This window comes from Scomber scombrus, chromosome 12 (genome assembly GCF_963691925.1).
Source record: "Scomber scombrus chromosome 12, fScoSco1.1, whole genome shotgun sequence".
NCBI lineage: Eukaryota > Metazoa > Chordata > Actinopteri > Scombriformes > Scombridae > Scomber > Scomber scombrus.
The window spans coordinates 10,647,060-10,663,811 of record NC_084981.1 but is presented as its reverse complement, the minus strand read 5'-3'; the positions used below and the strand labels follow the sequence as shown (position 1 = coordinate 10,663,811).

At 40.7% G+C, this 16,752-nt stretch overlaps 2 protein-coding genes across 2 annotated transcripts; both read left to right on the top strand.

Moving 5' to 3' along the window:
- Positions 1-915: 915 nt before the first annotated feature.
- Positions 916-6,398, top strand: LOC133992285 (calpain-2 catalytic subunit-like). Its single transcript, XM_062431003.1, has 20 exons — positions 916-1,152; positions 1,725-1,794; positions 2,129-2,247; positions 2,403-2,536; positions 2,649-2,817; positions 2,909-2,992; positions 3,099-3,184; positions 3,275-3,349; positions 3,485-3,645; positions 3,728-3,897; positions 3,998-4,009; positions 4,146-4,354; positions 4,516-4,552; positions 4,760-4,825; positions 4,907-4,964; positions 5,052-5,116; positions 5,259-5,327; positions 5,426-5,504; positions 6,080-6,196; positions 6,307-6,398. Exons 1-20 carry the CDS (start codon positions 916-918, stop codon positions 6,396-6,398), a joined length of 2,109 nt encoding a protein of 702 aa, XP_062286987.1.
- Positions 6,399-8,515: 2,117 nt separating this feature from the next.
- LOC133992369 (calpain-2 catalytic subunit-like) lies at positions 8,516-15,184 on the top strand. Its single transcript, XM_062431117.1, has 21 exons — positions 8,516-8,752; positions 9,253-9,322; positions 10,098-10,216; positions 10,320-10,453; positions 10,537-10,705; positions 10,794-10,877; positions 10,997-11,082; positions 11,807-11,881; positions 12,613-12,770; positions 12,909-13,078; positions 13,182-13,193; positions 13,373-13,584; positions 13,685-13,721; positions 13,820-13,885; positions 13,969-14,026; positions 14,116-14,180; positions 14,294-14,362; positions 14,457-14,535; positions 14,659-14,775; positions 14,859-14,917; positions 14,998-15,184. Exons 1-21 carry the CDS (start codon positions 8,516-8,518, stop codon positions 15,019-15,021), a joined length of 2,100 nt encoding a protein of 699 aa, XP_062287101.1. The 3' UTR covers positions 15,022-15,184.
- Positions 15,185-16,752: the final 1,568 nt, after the last annotated feature.

Genomic DNA, 16,752 nt, shown 5'->3' with positions numbered 1-16,752 from the left:
ATGGATAAACAACGATGTCAATACAGCATTCAGAGATTTAAGACCCATCCTTTTTAAAAGCTTTTGAGGGACTGTGGTTAACCTCATAGTTGTTAGTTAAGTGGATACATTATGTCCATTGGTTGTGGAGGGTTGGCACATAAAAGCAAGGCTCAGTAGATTTAAAAGCTTTTAAATCAAGAAAAGTTCCAACAATCTAATGCACCAGCGGATTTCTCTACAGAATGCTTTTGAACATGTTGTTGTGTCCATATAACATTGAATACAGTCAAATGATTGCACCACGTATCTATCTATCACTTTGAGTTGCTTTTGAATTATATTATGCTATACAAATAAATTTGAACAAATACTACAGTTGCAGATCCACTGTGCACTGGGTTGCAATTCAAAACCTCATCTATGCGAGACAGTCACATAACTTGTCGTTTCTGTTATTAATGTTTGATTGATATCAAACAAGGGTGTATTCTCTACCATTCACCAGCTTCTAAAACATATCCTTTTGACGCTTGAAAACAAGATCAAGCAAATAATTTGCTTTCTTTGCTTTTGTAGTAGGAGACAATACATTTCATTCATTGCCCACCCCCACCACAGACACACAAAATCAAAATGAGGCAATGACAGTGGTACATGAAGTTGCCTTTGGGTGTGTCCTTATTTGTATTTCAGCTGTGGCCACAGCCATCTCTTGTAGATTTGCTTAGGGTTGCTTCGTTCTGCTTTGTTTGCCTCACCTGGTCATTGAAAGTTCCTCCCTGTCTATGATCCCAGCCTCTCCTCACCTCTCTTGTGGCAGCTATAAAGAAAGCTGGAACAAAGCTCCATCTGGATTGTGTTCAGCTCACAAGTCAGCCCAACTCAGCTCACAAAGAAGGAAATCCAGTCCAAGTATCCAGTTGAGAGGTGAGGATGACATCCACGGCAGGTCGGCTGGCCCATCAGCAGAAGAGGGAAAAAGGTATTGGCACCAACAAGCAGGCTGTGAAGTTCTCCAAGCAGGACTATGAGACTCTGCGCCAGCAGTGTCTGAAGAGTGGACGTCTGTTTGAGGATGACTGCTTTCCAGCTGAGTACAAGTCACTGGGCTACAATGAACTGGGACCATACTCATCTAAGATCAGGGGTGTCGTTTGGAAGAGGCCAAAGGTAAAAATTCACTAAGAAGAAACTGGTAAAGATGAAAAAAGTAACTGCGCTAACTGTTTTATGGTTCAACGAAAGGGTCCTTGAACTTGACAGTGGTTCTTCAGTGAGTATTTAAGGTTTCCCTTTGACTTAGCTTTAATAATTTAATCTTGTCAAGTCCAGATGTACAGGTAAATATTGTACTGTATGGTCTAACATCACAGTGGGTATTTGGGAAAGGATTCTTTTTATATTGTATCTGCTAAATTGTCTGTCAGGTATTGATGCTGAATTCACAAAGTGTGAGTGAGTGTTTTTGTATTGTGCTCATAAAAAAGTATTCCAATTAAAGTAGCTGTAAAGACTATATACTTCCAAAGAGTCCACATCAGGATCTACAAAGCTGCAATCAACACTTGGAAAATCACAGGTTGAGCTTATACTCTAAATAATGTACTTTCAAGAAACACAGTAGTATGTGAGGACTACTGAGGAAAGCAGAGCCCATTCATCCATTCATTTTTTTCTAATTTACTAATTAAAGGAATTGCTTCTTACTGTAAAACCAGTCTCAGATGTTGTTGTTTTAATAGGAGCTGTGTTCCGACCCAAAGTTCATTGATGATGGAGCCACACGGACAGACATTTGCCAAGGAGTTCTGGGTAATTGTTAATTGTTTTCTTTTATCTTTATATTTATATTTATAATCCTGGGCAGCTGGAGGACTGCTCCAACAGAATTTCATTGTTGTGTGCATTGACAATAAAGGTTATTCTATTCTATTCTATTTTAAGTGAGGAGAAAGAAAATGAATAAACAAACAGATGGCTCAGTGAATGAAACCACAAACATCCCGGCACTAAACACTCCACCTATTCTGTAATTAAGTTTGTGAGAAGAAATGATCACAGAGGTTTCTTGGTAAATGCAGCTTTGAGCTCTGCTGTGAACACCACATGTTCGGCATATAATCATGCACCTGCTCTAACTGTGCAGGTGACTGCTGGCTTCTGGCTGCGATAGCCTCTCTGACTCTAGACAAGCGGATCCTGGCTCGTGTGGTGCCCTCTGGACAGAGTTTCATCAAAGATTATGCCGGAATATTTCACTTCCAGGTCAGACAAAGGCCTCTGTTATCTAACCACTATAAGCTAAATAATTATATTATTCTTAAGTATACATTTGTATCAGTGGGTTTCTTTCTTACTTTGGTGTTACAGCACAGTGTTTTATTTCATCTTCTCATTTGTGTCCTCTTTGTGATTCTCAGTTCTGGCAATTTGGTGAATGGGTGGATGTGGTGATCGATGACCGCTTGCCCACCAGAGATGGGAAGCTGCTGTTTGTCCACTCAGCGGAGGGGTCAGAGTTTTGGAGTGCACTACTGGAGAAAGCCTATGCTAAGTATGGATTGTTCTTCACATGCTATTTGCTTCATCAAAATATTTCTATAATGTGCTGTGATACACTGGAGTAAGTTTCACAACCCTTGTTCACATGCCTCTGTGTCTGACAGATTGAATAGCTGCTATGAGGCCCTGTCAGGAGGAAACACCATTGAGGGTTTTGAGGATTTCACTGGAGGAATTGCAGAAATATACTCTCTGGACAAGGCTCCACCACAACTCTTTCAAATCATGCAGCGAGCCTTATCGCTGGGCTCTCTAATGGGCTGCTCCATTGATGTAAGTCAAATCTTATTTTCATACTGATTTACATCCTCAGTACTGATGCCATCAAATTGAAATGTTTGTTTGTTCTCTCTGGTGCTTTTAGATCACCAGTGCCTACGAGACAGAGGCAGTTACAGCTCTCAAACTCGTAAAAGGACATGCATACTCAGTCACTGGTGTACAAAAGGTATATGCTTTACCTGAACTTTCTTGGGTTTTAATGTAAGCTGGTTTTTAAATGTTTTATTTTACTGTATGCAAACTACACTGCCCACTGTTGCTTTCTACCCTAGGTTCCCTTTCAAGATCAGGTGGTTCAGCTGGTCCGCATCAGGAACCCTTGGGGTCAAGTGGAGTGGACAGGGCCTTGGAGTGATGGGTAAACAAATATATTTGTATCCGTAAACCATCAACTTCCATTGATTATTTTCAGGCTTTTCCTAAAAGCTTAATTGTTTATCACAATTAGATCCAGTGAATGGAAATACGTCAGTGGAGATGAAAAATCAAAGTTGAACCATGTGGCTGAAGATGGAGAGTTCTGGTAAATCCACCATCTTATATCTAACATTTACTTTACATTTACAATTTTTGATTGTTATGATGTAACAGCTCCAGGCTCAGACTCTCAGACTGAGTGATCTGTGGTTGATTCGTGAGACCGTTATCCTCTCCTCAGGATGTCCTATTCAGATTTCCTCAGGCAGTTCTCCAGGCTGGAGATATGTAACTTGACCCCTGATACGCTCATGAGTGAAGATGTGAGCCACTGGAACCACCACCAATTTGAAGGGATGTGGAGGGTCGGCTCCACTGCTGGCGGCTGCCGCAATAACTCAGGTAACAGAGAAACCATGTGAAGCATATATCTGGGTGAGAAGCTCTGTTTACACTGCATCATACATACTTTTGTGTGCTCCAGCAACCTTCTCGTCGAACCCTCAGTTTGTGATGCGTCTGGAAGATGTGGATGATGATCCTGTGGATGGGCAGGATGGGTGCACCTTTCTGGTGGGGCTGATGCAAAAGGACGGACGAAGGAAGCGTAATCTTGACCACAACCTTGAGACTATTGGCTTTTCCATTTATGAGGTAGTGTAGATTATTTGATATACCACACAACATCAGAACTCTGCATTTTACTCTGTTTATGATGATTTTCTCAAATCTTTTGTCTGTTGTCTTCTTACAGATCCCAGATCAGGTGTGTATTTGTTTTATGTAATGCCTTATATAAAGGACATCACAGGTGTCACTTCTATTACTTCCTTGCATTGTGAATTTCTTAGTAGATATCTGACATCTCAGTAGTGACACCCTTTTTTTCTGTTAATCTTTAGCTCAAAGGTTGCAGCAATGTTCACCTAGGTCCGGATGTCCTGCTGCGACAGAAATCTGTGGCGATGAGCACTTTTATCAACACACGGGAAGTGTGTGACCGCTTCAAACTTCCTCCTGGAGAATATGCCATAGTCCCATCGACCTTTCACCCTCACAAGAACGGCAGCTTTGTTCTTAGGGTGTTCTCAGAGAAACAGGCTGCTACCAGGTACCTGTCTGTACCTACAACTGTGTCAAATGTCACCTTTAGCTTATACAGCCATCTAGTGGACAAAGCTTAGAGGCTGGCTCCCTTCTCTAGTCTCAGTCCTAGATTCCCAGTCATGACTCAGCGTAAATGTTATTTCCTTGCATTTCTATTTTTTTCAGTCCTTTGGAGGTGCAAATTGATGCTGTAATAGAAGAGGTAAGAAAGTACACAGTGATACGCCACTCTTGCATGCAGTAAATGTGAAATTATTTCCAGCTTAACCTTAATACTGGGTGGAAGTGAAGAACACATTCACTTATAAATGTGTCATAATAATCTACTCTAATACACTGTGGGTTAAATTCAGTCAGATCATACTAAATGCCTATAATTAACCTGAAGAACCAATGCTTTACTTCACAGGAGGAAATATCAGAGAGTGATGTGGATCCTCATTTCAAGCATCTCTTCAAGCAGATTGCTGGCAATGTAGGTAACATGAGAACTGACAGTGAAAGATACATGTAATCAGCTTTGATCTGTATAAATAACAACACATTTTTCAAACAGGACATGGAAGTATCAGCCTTTGAACTGATGAAAATTTTGAACAATGTCGTCTCTCATCGTAAGTACATTAAACAGATTCATGAATTGAGCCTTATTATTTTCATTGACTGGACAGTTGGAGGTATGTTTTATTGCTTTCTTGCAGGGTCTGATCTCAAGACAGATGGCTTCAGCCTTGAGACATGTCGTCTTATTATCAGTCTTCTAGATGTATCCTCTTTTAGAAATAAAGTAAAACTAAAATTACTGTTAGGTACACTATAATTTTCAGAATGATCAATTAAGTGGGAAAATGGAAATGGAAATAAATTAAGTGGAATTGCTGTTTTATAAAAACCTGAACATTCTCCAGAAAGATGAAAGTGCCCATTTGGGACTGATGGAATTCCACATGCTTTGGAACAAAATCCAGAAATATCTGGTAAGTTGTGATTCATTTGGTTAGAAATGGCTGTTGGTCATTCAGGAAAAAACAGCTGTATCTGTTAACACAACAAACTGAACATGTGGGTTATATAGGAGATCTTCAAAAAGCATGACAATGACAACTCTGGCACCATGAGCTCCCACGAGATGAGAGGTGCTGCCACTGAAGCAGGTAAGAAACATTATCACGAGTAATCTTAAACACTACAGTAAAACTAAATATCCAGATTTAAGTCTTAAACACTGATTGTTTGAATATTTTAGGAGACAAAATAGCTATTTAGATATCTTACCTGAAGGCTAGTATGTCACTATAGTTGACAGACCAGTTTATGTGTGTGTGTGTGTGTGTGTGTGTGTGTGTGTGTGTGTGTGTGTGTGTGTGTGTGTGTGTGTGTGTGTGTGTGTGTGTGTGTGTGTGTGTGTGTGTGTGTGTGTGTGTGTGTGTGTGTGTGTCTGTGTGTCTGTGTGTCTGTGTGTCTGTGTGTGTGTGTATAAGGCTAATTGACAGACTGGATAAGCCAGTCTGTCCTTCACCGCACATAGATTTTGTCCATTTCTTCTTTGCCACAAAAACAAAACAAACATGGGAGAGGCTGTGTAACATAACTCCTCCTTTTTATCCTCCTATTATCTGACACCTTTCAAAAAAACTATACTTCTCCAGAATGTGAAATCATTTGCAACTATGCAACTGACCTTTACAAAAAAAGATGATAAGGGACAGGTACTTTTTTTCCTCCACAGGTTTCAAGGTGAACGCTGCTGTGCTGCAGGCCATTGTCAGTCGTTATGCCGATACTCAGTATGCCATAGACTTTGACAGTTTTGTAGGCTGTCTCATCAAAGTAGAAATGCTCTTCAGTAAGTGTCAGCAAACACAATAATATCCCTTTTATATCTCATATTGGTCTATATCAAAGGGCTGTGGCGTGTTTGTGTTACTGATGTTTCTTTTTCTGTGTCTCAAACAGAAATGTTTAAGTCTCTGGAAAGTGATGACTCAGGGAAGATTGAGCTGGACATGCAACAGGTGTGTGAACAGGAGAATGACAAAAGCTGCTAGTCGGGGGAGAATATTACAAACGGCTGTGTGCCTTTAAACACAATAACCTGTTACTCCAACCAGACTTGCCGGATTGTATTTCATGGTGTCACCGGCACTTTAAACAACACTCCCACAACCACCCAGCCCTTTATATTGTTTTACACAGGACTATTTTCAGCAAGGGTAGAATCTTAAGTCATAATCAGACATAGCAGGGGCGGGGTTGGCAAAACAAAGACCTGACAGCTATGATGGAGTTCAGGATTAATCCATAAGAGCTGCTTTTTTAATTCCATTAATCTGTGTAACAGCTGACCTCTTTATATGCAGTCAGTGATGTAGATGGGTGGCAGAACTCAAAACAGAGCAAAATAAATGGAAGGTGATTTGTGATAGTAGGGAGCTCTGCCTGTGTGCACGTCTGTTAACTGAAGACATGTTATTTGAGGCATTTGTGCTCTCTGCATTTTTCATTATGTGAGAACTGAAACGTGTAAGAAACCCTGAAACACTGGAATCTCTAACGTTACTGTAAATGGTAACTTTAATGCTTGTAATACACCCACGGCCTGTATGCATCTCATCGTGTGCAGCACCATATTTCTCCCCCTCCTCCTGTCGCTCCACATTAAGTTCCACTCTTACATTAAGGTACTAGTTTTGAGGACCAGAGGTAGGTAGGGCTCGGCTCAAACTATTCGGTGTTAAAGCAACAGCAGCCAACAGGACTTACAGGATGGACTGGACTGCACTGCACTCACAGCTGCTGTGTTCACTGTTGCTGTTGATATGAACACAAATGAGATGCAGGAGGTACAAATAACCTCCAGAGTGTTGCAATATAAGGTCATTTAAGGGAATACAATTATTTTTTGGAATTAAAAAGAATGCAGGAGGAGGATAAAGTGGGACAGGCAGGGTTTCAATGGCTCCTTGGCCCCCCTACTTCTGATGCCAGTAGCCTACTGCTGGTTTGTTGGCTTTCCTTGGCGCTTTTCCACTATACAGTTCTAACACTACTCGATTCGACTCGACCCGGGGGGGGGTTTGCGTTTCCACTAGGGAAAGTACCTGGTACTTGGTACTTTTTTAGTACCTGCTCTGGTGAGGTTCCAAGTGAGCAGAGCACTGATTGGACAGAAGAGTTGTCACTGGAAGAGTCATGAGCCGTCCCACACAAGAATCAAACCCGGTCAAGTCAAATCGAGTAGTGCTAGAACTAGGTTTTCCTAGTGTGTATAGTAGACAGCTTGTTGTATAATTGTGTTCTGTTTCACAGTGGCTGTGTCTGGCGATCTACTAGCTCTGGAGAAAACGTAAGGGAGGATCCCTGTGTGATATCTGCAGAAGGACAAGTTCAATCAGTTAACAATTAATAAGAACTCATTTTTTATCTTTATAAATTAGGCCTACTTTTAATATACACTTTTAAAATTCTTCTCATGTAGACTCCATATTCTAAATGCTTAAAAATTGGCAACATGTGTATCTTTTTTATGGCATTTTCTAAAGTTAGCTAGATGATAACTAAGTGAAAAAATAAACTTTTTTTCAGTAGAGAAAGACTTGGTTGGTGTTTTAACTCTATTGGCTCTACTGCAAAACTTAATAATAATAATAACTCATAATAAAGAGACTATGAAACTATGACCCCTGGATTATTAGTAATCATAAAATCTCATAAAATCAGAAATATTAAATGGTTAACAGATGCACTGAAGAGATCTATGTTGTCTGAGTCTGTGCCTCAGGTATATATCACTCATAGTACAACTATCTTGCTATTTGTGCCTTTCAAATATAATCTGCTGTTGTTGATTGGTCTATGAATAAATTAATAAATCATTAATTGAAAACTGTGTTTTCACTGTTTATAATTGTGGATCAGAAATGCAGCACCATGCAACATGGTAAATGTAAACATGTATGTAGGTTTGGATCAGTACATGTCGAAGCCTGATTCATTGTAGGTTGGAAGGAACAGGTGAGCCAGAGCAGGTTTGCTGTCTGCTGTTAACAATAAAGGGTGTGGAGACAACTGAGCTACCTCACACAGAACTCCTCTAACCACACACACATACACACTGAGAGACAGCTACAGACAGATATTGTAGAACGTCTCACAATCCTTGAAAATGTCCGGCATTGCAGCTAAACTTCAACACAACCGAGAGAAATCACGCGGGATTGGATCCAACTCTCAGGCGGTAAAATACCTGAACCAGGACTTTGAGTCGCTGAGAGATAGCTGCCTGGAGAGAGGGCGACTGTTTAAGGATGACTGCTTTGAGGCTCTAACTTCATCCTTAGGCTTTAATGAACTCGGACCGAATTCCCACAAAGTTCGTGGCATCGAATGGATGAGACCCACGGTGGGTACATCATGTATGCTGGATGTCAGGTGGCTTCAATACTGGAAATACGATCTTTAAGTGTGTTCTATGGAGGGACCTGTGTGTAATTCAAAATCGTTTTTTTAAACACTAGAAATCAAAGAACTGGGTATATAACTTCATGGGTATTGTTGACAGCATTTGAGGATTTTTTTTATATTTAATAATTTTCAGTCAATTGCCTTCATTGTGTTTTTTAGGACAGATAATTGCTGCTATTCAATACACCTGTTTCTGATTATCAGTGTACCAAATTGTTAATGTTTTATCAATATGCTAAAAAAAAGTGACAGACCTTAAAACACAGAAAACTGCTTTTGCCATTTGCAATATTACAACCACATTAAGTAAAGAAAAACACAATTATGAAATTCAGCAAAACATAGTTATTCATATAAGGGCGTGTCACAGAACTGAGGCCAAATAAAAAGCATTGATGTGAAGAGGCATTACAATATGGTTCAATTTGTTTTTCTCAGGAATTGTCTTCCAATCCAAAATTCATTGTTGAAAATGCTTCCAGGACTGATATTTGCCAAGGAGCACTTGGTGAGACACACAAACACACACACACACACACACACACACACACACACACACACACACCCTAACCATCACCAGTATTTGCCAAATCCGTATCCTAACCTTAACCACTGACCCAAAAAGCATTTTCCCTAATTGAGGACACAGCTTTTGTCCTCAACTGGACTAGGTGTCGCCAATTAACTGGCCACATACTGTACAAACACGTCTCATTTTAACAGACTTACATTTATCATAATATTACTTTTACTTTCTACTACCTTTTGCATGCTTATCATACTGTAACAGTTAACAGATTTGACAAATACTAAATCTAAAACTAAACTAACACACTGGTGTAGCTCTGCACCTCCCCTGACACTATTGTCTGTTTTTTGCTTGTGATTTTCATGACATCTAAGCCTCATAACTCCTAGTAAATACTTGTGCACAAACAACAACTGTCACTGTGTGCAAAACATCCCCCTTCAGACCTACACCTCTCTGTCGACACCCAGTCTGGTACAATGTATGAGTAGATGAGGGTTGCATATTTGTGTAGTTGAGACTGAGCCGCATACTTGTATAGTTGAGACTGAGTTGCATACTTGTGTAGCTGAGTTAGTAGTTAGAGATAACACCTGTGACTTTGCATGACTGTGTATGTCCAAACAAAATGCAAACCTGCTATGTTTTGGAGATGTGTCACTATGACAACATGAAGATGTGAAAACTTGAAATCCTCTGGGAGATATTTAATACAGGAGTCCTTTTTGCTCTAACACTGTCATGTTGTGTTCAGGTGACTGCTGGCTCCTGGCAGCTATCGCCTCCTTGACTCTCAACAAACAGGTTCTGTCTCGTGTTGTACCTCATGATCAAAGCTTTGATGAGAACTATGCTGGTATCTTTCACTTTGAGGTACTTTTTTCACACAGACCCAGTGTCCAAATTAACTACTAAGCAACTTTATACTTTGAGAAGTGGCACAAACAAATTGACTAATTGTGTCTGTGGTTCTCAGTTCTGGCAGTATGGTGAGTGGGTGGATGTAGTGGTCGATGACCTCTTGCCCACTAGAGATGGAAAGCTTCTGTTTGTTCACTCAGAGGAGGGCTCTGAGTTTTGGAGTGCGCTGCTGGAGAAAGCCTACGCCAAGTAAGAAAGCATGGAACATATTATTTGTTTCAGTATTTAATTTTCTGGTCTAGTCTTTCATGAACACTCCTTCTCCCTTACAGGCTAAATGGATGCTACGAGGCCCTTTCTGGGGGCAGCACTATTGAGGGTTTTGAGGACTTCACTGGAGGTATTGCTGAGCGTCACGACCTGAGCAAGGCAGATCCCCACCTCTTCAAAATCATTAAGAAGGCCTTGGACAGAGGTTCTCTTCTGGGATGCTCCATTGATGTGTGTTTGAGCTTTTTGGTTCACTCTCATTAATGTCTTTGCTGTATCTGGTGGTTTTTACCTCACAAGCTTTTACTCTCCATTGCAGATCACCAGCGCTTCCGACTCAGAAGCTGTCACACATCGCAAGCTGGTGAAGGGCCATGCTTACTCTTTGACAGGAGCAGAGCAGGTTTGTATGATTATATACATAAGACACAGAACAACAGCTGAAGTGATCGCATGGCAAATATTCTTTATGATAGATGTTAGAATTAGTTTGAGTGTAACTGATGCCTTATTCTACATCAGGTGGAGTACAGAGGCGACAGGGTGCAGCTGATAAGGATTAGAAACCCGTGGGGTCAGGTGGAGTGGAATGGAGCCTGGAGTGACAAGTGAGTATTATACAACTCTGGGGAATTTCAAGGGCAGGAAAAATATTGCATATGTCACATTAGCTCTTATATTTTATCATTGACATCTACTCCAGAGTTGTACTAGTCTAGTCTAGTCTAGGAATTGTGATGTCAATCAGTGCACTACTTTGTTCCAGACTGATATATCTCAACAACTATTGGATGGATTGTTCAGATATTCATGCTCCCCAGAGATCTAACTGACTTTGGCTTCCTCACCATGAGGTTTACATTTGTGGTTTTGGTAAAATGTCTCCAGAATTATTGCAGTTAAATTTGGTGATACCTCACCTTTTGGCTGAAAGATGTGATTGTATAATACTTTGGTTTATGACCACATACCTGAGAAGCAAATAAGTAATTATGTTCCCCTCTGCCTCAGTTGTACTTGGGTTTAGTGCTACTTAATAAATATCAGCATACTAAGACCCCAATACATGCCAGTATGCGTCATGTGATGTTTATGAGAGGTCCCAGCCTGATTAAAAACATCTATCCTTTGTTTGATTTATGTGTTTCGGTCATACACCTAACACACACACCCAGTGGAAGGGCTGGTATGTCCTGTCCTAGAAAGACTAGTAAACAGCTTATTATGTGCTTCAGGTGTAGGTGGAGTAGTACATGACACACAATTATAGGTGCAGTCCTGAAGTTGTGCAATAAAATTTTCACACAATCTATTTCTAACACATTTCTCTAGCTCTTCTGAGTGGCGATATGTGAGTGATGATGACCGGGCGAGGCTGACCAACCGCTCTGAAGACGGAGAGTTCTGGTAATTCAAGAAATAACTTTTCTTCACTGAACACCAAAATACATTAAAAAATGTATTTGTCCTACACCTAAAAGCAGCAAATATGCAATGTAGTGCAATCAAGTAAATACTGCTTCAATACGCTTCAGGTACATGTGTTTTTAAAACGTTGTCCCCTCATTGCCACTTTGTGCTAAATAGCATTGAGTTGTTTTAGGAATTTAAGCAATGCACTTCACCACTCCTTCTTACAAGAATTTAAATAATCACATAAAGGGAAAACTACCAACTCTATTGCTGATGTTTTGTGGGTGGGAGTGTCTCGTAGTTATACAAACAGCTGTTCAGAAACTTGCCAGCGCTGTGGCTTGATTGGCTGTCTTGATGTGAGCACAATTAGCATTTTTCCTGCCCTCTCGTAGCACCACCAGCTTGGTCCGCATTGCCAAGTATCCTAGAATGCTTGTGCAGTGAATTATTCACTTCCCACAGACAATGAATGAATGAGGATTTTGTCACCAGTCAACTTGTGTACAATGGGTTTGCACCATTAGTAAGGAGAGCTAAGGTCAAAGGTCACAATACCTAGAAATCTAATATTCTTGGTTCCTAATATTGATATATGCCTATATTATTGATACTCTTGTGAGAGAAAAAGAGCATACAATATCATGTCGCTCAAAAAAGAGCAATGTTATATTATCTACTTGTTTTTGTTTAAATTTGACCTCTTACCTCTCTTTTTTTCACAGGATGTCATTTTCTGACTTTCTGCACCAATATTCTCGTCTTGAGATCTGTAACCTCACCCCTGATGCGCTCTCAGATGAATACAAGAAATGGGCAGAGACTGAGTTTGAAGACACATGGAGGAGAGGCGCTTCAGCTGGTGGCTGCAGAAACTATCCAAGTATGAACTAGTTTCACAATCTTCTCCCTCCAGATTTGAATCTACTGCTGTTTTATGTGTTTTCGAAGGGATTTTACAGGGAGTAGCTAAACACAAAGTATGCTATGGCTTCCTTCCAACTTTTGCTTCCCTTCCTAGATTCTTTTTGGATGAATCCTCAGTTTGTCATAAAGCTTGAAGATGTGGATGATGACACTGATGATGGTGAGGAGGGCTGCACCTTCATTGTGGGCCTGATGCAGAAGAACAAGCGTCGTAGGAGGAAAATGGGGGAGGACATGGAGACCATCGGCTTTGCCATCTATGAGGTAACAAGCTGCCTTTTAAGATGGCAATGTAAGAGATAATATTCTAGTCAGTATTATTTTTCACCTATTCTTACATTGAATTTGTTTTTGTCTTTTTTTTCAGCTGCCTGATGAGGTATGTGTGCAAAGACTCAGACACTTGGGAGACTCAGAATGCGTATTCAAATAATTAATTGCATTTTTTCAATGTTCAGTTTTGAAAATTCTCTATATGTAGATACAACGAGTAAGAAGGAAAAAAAGAAGGTATAGGGTGCCCTCATGTGACTGTACTACATGTTTGTCATTGTCTAGTACTCTGGAAAAAGGCAAGTGCACCTGAAGAAAAACTTCTTCATGTACAACAGTTCAGCCGCACGCTCCGAGACCTTCATCAATCTGCGGGAATTGTGCAACCGCTTCTGTCTTCCCCCTGGGGAATACCTCATCGTCCCCTCCACCTTTGAGCCCAACAAAAACGGCGACTTTTACATGCGGGTGTTCTCTGAGAAACAGGCTGATTTCCAGTATGTTCCTTTCACAAACAAGTGCCAAGTCAAATGGTATGACATGAATATCATATAATTCAATATAAGTGAGTAACTATGACCTTTGCTTTGCTTTTAGGGAAATTGATGATCCTGTAGACTGCCACATCGAGCAGGTAAAATCACATCCCTTCGATAAAATAATTTTGAAGATGATATAACCTTGATAATATTTTGTGGACAAAGATGAAACATGTTACTTTGTTATCTCTAGATTGATATTGATGAAGATGATATCAGTGACAGATTCAAGAGACTTTTTGGACAGCTTGCCGGACATGTAAGTATACCAGAGACCTGGTACATTCATTCGCTCAATTCATTATTGTTATGATTTACAAAGTGTCTGTATATGTTCCTTAGGATGTGGAGATTTCTGCATTCGAGCTCCAAAAAATCCTCAACCGAGTGGTGGTTAAGCGTAAGTGTCTCCTGTTCCAGGCAAGTTCTGTAGGTGCAATTATGTGTACCTGGCATTAAGAGCAATTTATCCCTCTGTTTCATTTTCAGGAGACGACATCAAAACCAACGGGTTTAGCCTGGCAACATGTCGTAACATGGTCAATCTGCTAGATGTATCCTTTGGATTTGTTTTCCTTCTTAGTTATGCCAGGAGACATCCACGAACCATTCATTTCAAATGACAATAAATTGCATGTTACAGTTTTCTTTGACGTTTTGTTCAAAGAAAGATGGAAGCGGCAAACTGGGAGTGGTCGAATTTAAGATCCTGTGGACAAAGATTGAAAAGTTCCTGGTATGTCGTTCTGTTTATATTAATGTAGCATGCATACCATAGTTCATTAGTGGAATGGTGATAGTCTATAATCATTTGTTGGGTTATCCTTTAGGATCTGTACAGAGAGAGAGACACAGACAACAGTGGCTGTATGAGTGCTTCAGAGATGCGGATGGCTGTGGAGGCTGCCGGTGAGAAGTCCATTTCAAAAAATACACACACACACACACAAAATTAATTTACTGTAGATTTTAGTTTTTCTCCCATGTGAGCTTTTAGGCATTTTCTCTGTTCACCTTGTTGCATTATGGCAGGTTTCTCTCTCAACAACCCGCTACATCAGATTATTGTGGCCCGCTACAGTGAACCAAATCTCACCATTGACTTTGACAGCTTTGTGAGCTGCCTGATCCGCTTAGAGTCACTCTTCAGTGAGTTTTCGTGACCACATTTTTATCCTACAGTCATGCAGACATTACGTAGAGTTCTGATGTTTTATTTCATTCACAAACAGACACCTTCAAGACCCTGGACAAGGATGACTCTGGTGAGATAGAGTTGGGTTTTATGCAGGTAAGAGCCGCCTGTCAGTCCTAATGAAACAAAAATATGGTTTATGAACCATAGAGTTACACTTGTGTTTTTATCCACAGTGGCTGAGTCTGGCGATGGTGTAGAGGAGCTCTGATTGTTTGCAGCTGAAGAATTCATGATTATGTTGAACAGCTTCATATCGACAGTCAACATTTCTGCATATTTGCTTTATATTTGCATCAGCTTCTTGTTTTCTTTTGTACAACTTAATTAATGAATACTAAACCTGAGGGGAAAGTAATTAATTTAAATTATCCACAAATATAATAAAATTGCAATCTACCACAAATGACTCTGTTGTTTTATGTTACTGTAGATACTACAGTATCTCACAAAAGTGAGTACACCCCTCACATTTTTGCAAATATTTTATTATATCTTTTCATGGGACAACATTATAGAAATTAAACTTTGATATAACTTAAAGTAGTGAGTGTAACTTGTATAGCAGTATAGATTTAATGTCCTCTGAAAATAACTCAACACACAGCCATTAATGTCTAAACAGTTGGCAACACAAGTGAGTACACCTCACAGTGAACATGTCCAAATTGTGCCCAAACTATCAATATTTTGTGTGACCACCATTATTATCTAGCACTGCTTTAACCCTCTTGGGCATGGAATTCACCAGAGCTGCACAGGTTGCTACTGGAATCCTCTTCCACTCCTCCATGATGACATCACGGAGCTAGTGGATGTTGGACACCTTGCGCTCCGCCACCTTCCGCTTGAGGATGCCCCACAGGTGTTCAATTGGATTTAGGTCTGGAGACATACTTGGCCAGTCCATCACCTTTACCTTCAGCTTCCTCATCAAGGCAGTTGTCATCTTGGAGGTGTGTTTGGGGTTGTTATCATGTTGGAAAACTGCCCTGCGGCCCAGTTTCCAAAGGGAGGGGATCATGCTCTGCTTCAGAATGTAACAGTACATGTTTTAATTCATGCTTCCCTCAATGAACTGCAGCTCCCCAGTGACGGCGGCACTCATGCAGCCCCAGACCATGACGCTACCACCACCATGCTTGACTGTAGGCAAGACACAGTTGTCTTTGTACTCCTCACCAGGGTGCCGCCACACACGCTGACACCATCTGAGCCAAACAACTTAATCCTGGTCTCATCAGACCATAGGACATGGTTCCAGTAATCCATGTCCTTGGACTGCTTGTCTTCAGCAAACTGTTTGCTGGCTTTCTTGTGCATCAGCTTCAGAAGAGGCTTCCTTCTGGGACGACAGCTATGCAGACCAATTTGATGCAGTGTGCGTCGTATGGTCTGAGCACTGACAGGCTGACCCCCCACCTCTTCAACCTCTGCAGCAATGCAGGCAGCACTCATTCGTCTATTTTTTGAAGCCAACCTCTGGATATGACACTGAACACGTTGACTCAACATCTTTGGTCGACCCTGGCGAGGCCTGTTCCGAGTGGAACATGTCCTAGAAAACCTCTGTATGATCTTGGCCACCTTGCTGTAGCTCTGTTTCAGGGTGTTAGCAATTTTCTTATAGCCTAGGCCATCTTTATGATGAGCAACAATTACATTTTTCAGATCCTCAGAGAGTTCTTTGCCATGAGGCGCCATGTTGAATATCCAGTGACCAGTATGAGAGTATGAGAGAGAAAACACCAAATTTAACAGCCCAGCTCCCAATTCACACCTGAAACCTTGTAACACTAACGAGTCACATGACACCAGGGAGGGACAATGACACAATTGGACACAATTTGGACATGTTCACTGTGAGGTGTACTCACTTGTGTTGCCAGCTGTTTGGACATTAATGGCTGTGTGTTGAGTTATTTTCAGAG

Bases quoted from the DNA above. Each gene is read 5' to 3' on its own strand.
- LOC133992285 (XM_062431003.1), top strand. From the start codon at position 916: ATGACATCCACGGCAGGTCGGCTGGCCCATCAGCAGAAGAGGGAAAAA. The intron at 3,185-3,274 runs GTAAACAAATAT...TATCACAATTAG, and splicing joins ACAGGGCCTTGGAGTGATGG to ATCCAGTGAATGGAAATACG. The intron at 5,328-5,425 runs GTAAGTTGTGAT...TGGGTTATATAG, and splicing joins ACAAAATCCAGAAATATCTG to GAGATCTTCAAAAAGCATGA.
- LOC133992369 (XM_062431117.1), top strand. From the start codon at position 8,516: ATGTCCGGCATTGCAGCTAAACTTCAACACAACCGAGAGAAATCACGC. The intron at 12,771-12,908 runs GTATGAACTAGT...TTCCCTTCCTAG, and splicing joins TGGCTGCAGAAACTATCCAA to ATTCTTTTTGGATGAATCCT. The intron at 13,585-13,684 runs GTATGTTCCTTT...CTTTGCTTTTAG, and splicing joins GAGAAACAGGCTGATTTCCA to GGAAATTGATGATCCTGTAG.